The sequence below is a fragment of the Rana temporaria genome, chromosome 10, assembly GCF_905171775.1.
Source record: "Rana temporaria chromosome 10, aRanTem1.1, whole genome shotgun sequence".
Classification (NCBI taxonomy): Eukaryota; Metazoa; Chordata; class Amphibia; order Anura; family Ranidae; genus Rana; species Rana temporaria.
This window is the reverse complement of record NC_053498.1, coordinates 83,186,114-83,195,245: the sequence shown is the minus strand read 5'-3', so window position 1 is coordinate 83,195,245 and position 9,132 is coordinate 83,186,114. Positions and strand designations below refer to the sequence as shown.

At 39.6% G+C, this 9,132-nt stretch overlaps 1 protein-coding gene across 1 annotated transcript in view; it reads right to left on the bottom strand.

The window, feature by feature from the left end:
- Window positions 1-7,212: 7,212 nt before the first annotated feature.
- IL11 (interleukin 11) overlaps window positions 7,213-9,132 on the bottom strand; it is a 33,584-nt gene continuing 31,664 nt past the window's right edge. The window contains exon 5 of the mRNA XM_040325628.1: window positions 7,213-8,660. Coding sequence (XP_040181562.1) covers window positions 8,493-8,660 — 168 coding nt within the window. The 3' untranslated portion in view covers window positions 7,213-8,492. The remainder of the gene's footprint in view (window positions 8,661-9,132) is intronic.

Below are 9,132 nucleotides of genomic sequence, written 5' to 3'. Positions count from 1 at the left end.
TACAGATGTGAGGAAGGCTTAGTGGATACAGGTGTGAGGAAGGAGCTGAGTGCATACAGGCACGCCGAATACAGCTGAGTGTGTACAGGTGTGAGGAGGGGGCTGAGTACACACAGGTGTGAGGAAGGGGTTGAGTGGGTATAGGTGTGAGGAAGGGGCTGATTGCGTACAGGTGCGAGAAGTGGGCTGAGTGCGTACAAGTGATGGATTGGGATGTCTCTTTGCTTAATATATAGTATTTGTTTTGATGTTTACTTTTTGTTTTCTTAGATATGCTAGGGGAGGATAGATTGGGGGGGGGGGCATTGAAAAGTTAGTGCAGTTAGTGTTAGAGTAGGGGCCCACTCAAAAGAGTCTACCTTGTCATGGTGGCAGGTGTGAGGAAGGGGCTGAGTGCCTACAGTTGTGAAGAGGGGGCTGAGTACGTACAGGTGTGAGGGGGGCAGAGTGCATACAGTTGCTAGGAGGGGGCTGAGTGCATACAGGCATGAGGAGGGCTGAGTGCATACATGCGTAAGGAAGAAGTTGAGTGCGCACAGGTGTGAGGAAAGCAGAGTGCATACAGGTGTGAGGGGGGCTTTGTGTGTACCGTTGTGAGTAGGGGTAAAGTGCATACAAGTGTGAGGGGGGCTGAGTGCTTACAGGCATGAGAAGGGGCCTGAGTGCATACAGTTTTGAGGTGGGGGCTGAGTGCGTACAGGTGCACAAAAGGGGGCTAAGTGCATATAGTTGTGAGGAGGGCTGAGTGTGTACCGGTGTGAGGGTGGGCTGAGTGCATATGGGTGTGAGGAGGGCTGAGTGCGTACAGGCGTGAGGATGGCTGAGTGCGTACAGGCGTGAGGGTGGGTTGAGTGCGTACATGTGTGAGGGTGGGTTGAGTGCGTACAGGCGTGAGGAAGGCTGAATGCGTACATGCATGAGGAAGGAGCTGAGTGTGCACAGGTGTGATGCGGGCTGAGTGTGTACAGGTGTGAAGAGGGGACTAAGTGCATACAGGTGCTGGACTGGGATGTCTCTTTGCTAAACATATACATAGGTAGGGTCCCGCTAAAAAGAATCTACGTTTTTGTGGTGGCAGGCTTAATATTTTTTGGCCAAAATATAATTCCTTGCTGTTAAATTATTGATGACTTGGAATAGACTTTTCATTTACGTATATTAAGTTGTAACTGTGTTAAAATAAAAGTGCACTGAAGGACTCGGAGGGGTGGCCAGTGGGTAGATTCGGTGGAATGGCCAGTGGGGAATGTTGGTGGTCAGACCTGGGGGGGCCCAGGCCTGAAGCTGTGTAAGGGGCCCTGAAATTTCTGATGGCTGCCCTGCCTGTCAGTTTTTCCTGCAGTCTGGGTCTCCATTAGAGAGATTTCCTCTCGCCTACTTACCTGGTGACAATGGTTTTACCACAAAGGAAATGAGAGCGAATACCCAACAGTAACATAAACAGAAATGAAAATATGTTTTCTGTAGATTAGGGGAAGAATGTCTGTGTCTGTTGCAAATTTTTCCTCACTTCCAGTCTGTTGAAATTATTGTCAACAATACAGGTGAGGGCATCTGTGTTCAATAGAGCCTGGGTTAGCAGAAAAATTACAGCAGATGTTTTAGACTACGTACACATGGGCACATCCCAGGGGCAAGAATCTACTGATTCCTGTGGCTGGGATTGACAACTGCGCGGATATAGCTGCAGTTGCCAAGTCCATACAGTGCAGTGACAGGCTGTTAATGGCCGCAGCTATGCATGACTGCACAACCAGCGGTGATCGTAGCTGGGCACTCTTTATCCTTCAGCGGCATTGTTGGCTTATCAACCTGTATGTAAATGGAAAATAGATATTGGGGTTTTGAAGGAGGAGTGGAATTAGGTTGTAAACTGGTCTCCCCTAAATTGTCTAATAGACTTACAAAATGATACATTTTATTTAGGTGCTACCTGACGCTTGTCCATCATTCAAGGTTTAGACTAACTATATTCCTTTATGCCCCATGTACTTTTGCTTTGGTCATGTTCATTGATCCAATGATACTGAAAAGAGATGAGTAACTTTCTTAATCATGTAATGGACTCCCCGATCTCCCTTAATCCCAAAATACTGTCTCCTGGGTCTGTTGTTGGATTTAAAACTACATAAATTCACTACATGGAACTTTATTTATTGCTCTCAAACACATTGCACATACTTGGATCTAAGTTACTCCTGTGACCCAAGAATCATGCTTGCTGCATGTAAAAGCTGTTCTTCCATACAATTTATTAGCCCCGCTAAATTTGAGAAGATATAGGCTCAATGGATCATTCATTCTGGTACTTGTAGACTATCATCTGTACTACCTTAAGGCCGGATTCACACCTATGCAAATTGAGTGCGGCTTAAACCGCATCCAATACGCAGAACATTTCTAAATACATTGTTTTCAATGAGGCTGGTTTACATATGTGCAAAGCATTCGCAAAAAAACGTGTGGGTATTTTAGGCCTTGCGGTGTGGCTCAGATGCAAATTCAGGCCCATTATCTTCTATGGGTACGCAGCTGATTCGCAGATGTGTTCATTTCTCTTCAGGATTTCTCTCATTCAGCGCAATACACTTCCCCCCTCCCCCTCCCCTCTCCCAGGTCTCCAAATTCGCAGCTAATCTGCAGCTAAAACGCAGTGGATCTGCTGAACAGTTCTCTTATCTCTCTGCAGAGATAAGAGAGCTGAAATTCGCACCGCACAAGTGTGAATCTGGCCTAAAATGATGTCTATCTTGGGGACCTGCCACTCCAAGAGGCATGCCTGTCTCAGTGGGGTTGATTTACTAAAACTGGTGCACTCAGAATCTGGTGCAAGACTTCAGCTTGTTCAAATAAGCTTTGACAATAATACCTGGAAGCTGATTGGTTTCTATGCAGAGCTGTACCAGATTATGTACTCTCCAGTTTTAGTAAATAACCCCCAGTGTCTCATCTGTACATTGATGTAACTAAAGTGGCTTTTTAGTCCCTAAAAATCTTGGTCGCCCTTACTATAATAATAATGATATTGCATTATGGAATTGACAGTCTGTTTCTATATATGTAGCTTATTTGTCACATACAACATTTAAAAATATTTTTTTACACAATGTTATCTCTTCCATGAAATGAAATAAAAAAATAAACTTGTAACCATGTTAACTGTTGCAGGTAGGTTATGCTTATTCATTCAATCATGTATGAGATCAGATGCCGGTTGAAAGATGTTAAGATTAGAGTTGAGCGAACCCGAACTGTAAAGTTCGGGTGCGGTACGAACTTTGGGTTTTTCCCGAACCCGGACCCGAACCCAAATAATTGGAAAAAGTCCGGGTTCGGAGTTCGGGGGAAAAAAAATGCGCGGAGGTCCCCGCAAACTCAATAACCAGACCCTTCAGGTCTGGTATGGATATTAAGTGGAACCCCGCCGTCAATTTAAAAAAAAAAAAGATTCTGATAAGCCTCCCGCTCGCATACCCCCACAACCACCGGGCAAGGGTTGTGGGGATGAGACCCTTGTCCCCATCAACATGGGGACAAGGTGCTTTGGGGGGCACCCCAAAGCACCCTCCCAATGTTGAGGGCATGTGGCCTTGTACGGTTCAGGAGAGGGGGGGGCCGCACTCTGTCCCCCCCTCTTTTCTGCGGCCGGCCAGGTCAATGTGCTCGGATAACGGGTCTGGTTATGGATATTTAGGGGGAACCGCACGTCATTTTTTTTTAAATTGACGGCGGGGTTCCCCTTAATATCCATACCAGACCTAAAGGGTCTGGTTATTGAATTTGCGGGGACCTCCGCGCATTTTTTTTTTCTGAAAGTCCGTGTCCCATTGACTACAATGGGGTTCGGAGTTCGGGTTCGGGTTCCCGAACCCAAACTTTTTTTTTAAAGTTTGGGTTCGGACCCGAACATCCAGGTGTCCGCTCAACTCTAGTTAAGATCAGAAAAAAAATGCAGTTTGTATTTGCAGTGTTAGGATTAATGAAAGATGGTAACATTGAATAAACCAAGGCAAATATTTCAAGAATTCTTTTATTCAATCCAATAATCCAATATAAAAAAGTTTTTTTTTTTTTTACAAATAATAAATAACTGTATTACAAAATGTAATAAATTAAATAATTTACAAAAGAGTCCAAAGTGATCAAATTAAAGCAGCCCTGTATGTTTCTTACACAGAGCTTCTATCATTGGTACAAGTGTACAACACTTCTTACACATCAACACACGTATAGTGTCATAAAAAGATAGACATTGACTACTAAACAACCAGTCTTAAGTTCTTTACTACCAGCAGATATGCTGATATGTCACCTATCAGCCTGTAGCTAGGAGCAGCTTCATAAGATAATGCTGTGAACTTTGATAGTGCTATAAAACTGTCACAATCCTGAATTTTTCTGGTTGAGCTTGGCCATGTGACCTGTGAGGGCCTACATATTGGTGAAGCAAATCTCCAAATTTTATTACAAAATTTGCATATAATGTCAGCTGCCTAAGTTTCTGATCTAGTGATAATTTTGACATTAAGTTTTTACCAAAGGTAACATCTTTTTAAACATTTTCCCATCATATGCTTAGCCTGAATTATCCAAGGTCTGTGACATGTGCTAGTAAAAGAATAAGCAAGTCGTTGAGTAGTGTGGCTTATAGTCTAATGTTTACCTTTTGCCAACAATTGCAATTTATATAGACAGCAACATCAAAGGACCAGTAAACCTAAAAAAAAAAAGAGCTCTCCTAATAGTCACGAATGTGTAACCATATGGAGCTACAGGAGGCTCACAAGTGTTGGACTTGGTCTGAATGTTTACTAGGCTGAAAATCAGCTGTCAGAAAACTGCTCTTATTTTATATGAAATATCATTAATTCAAAAATGCAAATCCAAAAAACTGTACCAACTGAGCCAGTAGAATATAAAAATAAATATTAATTATTGTGTTTTTTTTAAAAAAACTGACAAAATAGTACCCATTTTCAAATCATAATCATCTAAACTAGATACGGTGTGTCTTTATTTAATGCTACAGTGTGCACAAATCCACAGCAGCCAATTAAAAAACAGCTTCTGTGGGTTGTACTAAACTAGTTAAATTACCATTACATTGGCTGTCATTAAATTACTGCACAGAATTTTTTATTTTTTTTGCATTAAATAAAGTAGTATTTTTAGCAAATGAAAGACCTGATATCTGAAACACAATGTACATTTGTACATCAACATATGTCTATGGCTTTTATACATAGGAATAGAATTAAAATTACTACAGTAAGGCTTATTGAAACCAAGAACAGTTACTTGTTTCAAAACTCCAATTGGTTAACAGATAACTACCACTATAAATAACATAACAGAAAAGTAACAATGTTAAATGACACTAAAAAATGTGTGCAAAGGCTTCTTGAACTGTATACCAGTATTCTGCATTCAAACACTATAATGACTTAGAAAGAAGAAGAAATGTACCATATTTGCATTGATTTTTTTTTTAGTATTATGTAAACACTAAAAACCAAACATTAAAATTGAAAAAAAATGTCTGTTACTGTTCAAACATGCAAATGATTTAAAATCATGTAAGTCATCTTAACTAAGTGACATCAAAGAGTCTCCACCATGAGACATAGATGGAGTGTTTAGAAACTCCCAAATTATTTGGCAAGTGCATTAACAAAAAACAAAAAAACATTGTTTGTGTGTATATATATATATATATATATATATATATATATATATATATATATATATATATATATATATATATATATATACTTTTTATATATATATATCTGATGCCCCGTACACACGATCGAAATTTCCGATGGAAAAAGTCAGACGGACTTTTTCCATCGGAAATTCCGACCGTGTGTATGCCCATCTGAGTTTTTCCATCGGATATTCCGAGGAATTTCATCGGCGTTTAGATAGAGAACATGTTCTCTTTTACGCCGATGGAATTCCGATGTGAGTTTGGCCGGGCAAAAGCCTGATCGTGTGTACGGAACTTTATATGAACAGCAGACATTGTTGTATTAACAAAAGCCTGCAGATATGCCAGAGTATTTTATTCATTAAAATTACAGATCCAGCTGGTGCCAGTAGACTTTATGGGGTTAATTAAATAAAAGAGTAAAGAATGTTCATTTAGCAAAATGAAGTTGTGCTCCCTTTGATTATCCAATTATGTGTAGTAGAACTATAGAAAGAAACAGCTGCAGATCTTCTGAAAATGCTGGTTGCCTGGTTATTATGTTGACCCTCTTCAATACTTTTTTCAGCCAGAACCCCTTGTCTGTATAATTGGACTGGGTTAGTTAATCAAGGCATTGAAGACAGGCAAACTGGCACGACAGAATTATGCAATCTGTTATTTTCAGGAAAATACATTTTTTATTAAAAAAAGGGTTTTTTTCTTGCACATGTTTGGATAAACTAGACACAGCATCCCTTTGCTAAGTGAATGAGCCCAGTCCCCTCAGTGCTTTCAGCCAAGAGATACATGCAGTAAAGGTAATGCAAATCCTACCTACAGTAGGCAGAGGAGGATATGCTCTTGCATCATATTTTCCAGCATCATGGATCATCTCTGCATATGTAAAATTGCTACTTTTTTGGTCCCTCCAATGCAATAATAATTATTATTCCAGTCCCTTTTATTGGTTTGAATGAAAATGTGCCCCAAGGTGGCCAGCATACTAGTAAACTTAAAGGACCAAAAACAATTCAGCAAATAATTTTAAATGTTTAGGTTGTAAAGCTGCCTGTTAAATCAATTTAAAATGAATTAGTAAGACAAGCCTTAAATAAAAGGTACAGTATGTCTGTCCATATCCAGGCACTTGTACACTGCTCTTGGAATAAATGTGAAATGACACACACAGCCACAAGGTGTCCCTAGCACTTCATAAAGTTCTGCTGGCATTGTGGATCTGTCACACAGCTTGGCTGAGAAAAGCCAGCTTGTTATAACAAGGCATAATATTTCTGCACATCTCTAAGTGGAAGGATTGAGTGCTGGGCTGCTTGGTGTGTCACACCCTTTTAGAACAGTCCACAAGTGAGAGGGAGAAAGAAAATAAGAGGAAAAACATAGAAAGACTGTGAACCAAACGTCAGGCACATTAACCAAGCATAAAGTATATGAAAATCATTTATGTAATGATGTCTGAAATGTTTTACTGTACTGCGTTACAGTCGTGCCAAGGGTTTTTTTTTTTTCTTTCTTTCTTTTTTTTTTTTTTTTAGATAACCTGAGAGGCACTTTGTTGAATTTTTTTTAAAGGGCCAACAGAGTAAAGCTGAAGGTAACCGCCATATCATCAAACCCCCACATTCAGTAATATACATTCAGAATAACCTATTCTCACTATGCCTGTTTTAGACACAGTTGTGATAGGTCCATTAAAATAAATTATAGATTAAACTCCCCCGCCCCCCTATCTGTGCAATAAATGCTATCTGTGTCATTTGATGTTTTTACATCCTGGAGACAAAAACGGCTCATCCAAAAATGTAATGTGCCCAAAGACCTTAGAGAGCAGTTGGATGTGCAGCCACGATCGACTTGCACTTAGGCACTGCAGCTGACTTATTACAGGGAAATCGCTAGGTTTTTAACTGTACAATCATTTTTTTCCCTGAGAAAAGTTGACCGTGTCTGTTTTTACCCATAGAAAGAAGACTTGCAAGCCAAAAATAGCAACAACAGTCATAGCCATCCTATGTCTATGGGCAGGTGCAACTGACTATAATTCAGTTTCATTTACTTGATCCCGGTACCATAGTGAATAACACAAGTTCTGTCTAACAGAAGTCAATGCAAGCAATCAAAGAAAGATTTCAGGATTTTTGCCTGATCATAAAAGTCATTTGCCCAGTGAGCATTCTATTACAGTGTTGATCTGGAATGTTCATGAAGGAAGAAGACGTATAAAAATGTAAATTTCCTCTATTTTTCTAGTGTTTTAGTACTCTTCGCTAAAAAAAAAAAAAAACATGGCCAACAATGGACACAAAAAATAGGAGCCAGCCAACATGCTTAAAGACTTAAAGGTAAAAGCATCCACAACGCCAATACCTTTTTTAAATATATAAAACCGCTACTTAAATATATAATTATTACAATAACATTTTGTTAAGAAACCAGCCAAGACTCTTCTTTAGATTGAGGTCAGACATCCAATCCAAATGAAAAAAAAATATTTAAATATTAACCTGGGAAATAAATAAATAAATAAATAGTTGGCAGTATAAATAGGAATTATAGATCAACATATTACATGTAAATATAAAACAAAAACAAAAAAAAAGTTTGTAGTGTCACCGTGCACATTCCTGAAAACCAGGTGCAGTAGAAGTTAGGCAATTGTGTTTCGTAAGATCCATAGATCATGAACAATCAAGAAGAGTTTCCCTCTACTTCAGGCAGCCTGTTATTATTGCAGCACATTGGCCTGTCCTGAGGCAGAAGTTCATCAATGGTAAAGTTCTTTTCACAACTTATTTTTCATAAGTACAAGGGCACGAGTTGCATAGTCCAGGAAGAGGTGGAAATGATGGAAAACGGCATGGCCGGTCTGTACAACCCCCCACTGGGTTGTTGTGTTAGGAAGCTGTGGCAGAGGTGAGTCACTAGCACGGGCAATGTTAAGTCTTGTCATCTGCAAGAAATAATAATAGCAATTAGTTCCAGTGTTGGATTATAATAGGAAAAAATACATTTTATTGCTGTCTGTGCACCACTGGGGTGATTCACCCTCTCTTGTCCTGGTGACTACTGTCACTGAAACAAAAAAATATATATAAAAAAATATAGAATATCCAAAATGTTGTAGTTGAACAGGGGGAATCTTCCAATGGGAACACCTGTTCTGGTGTTAAGGGGCTGGTTTGCTTTGCTTTTGTTTGTTACAACCTTACATTAAGGTGTGTAGTGGGGACCTGTGACTTGAATACTGCCTCAAGAGCACAATAGTTATAATTCTCTGTATATTAGGTTATATACCTATGGCTTTAATTAAAAAGTAAAGAGACTGTAGATCCATCCAAATAAAGGGCTTTGTCAGGGGGAATAAGTGTCACGTAATAAAGTAAATAACTGTGCATAAACAAACACACATGTAGTGGCGGCCG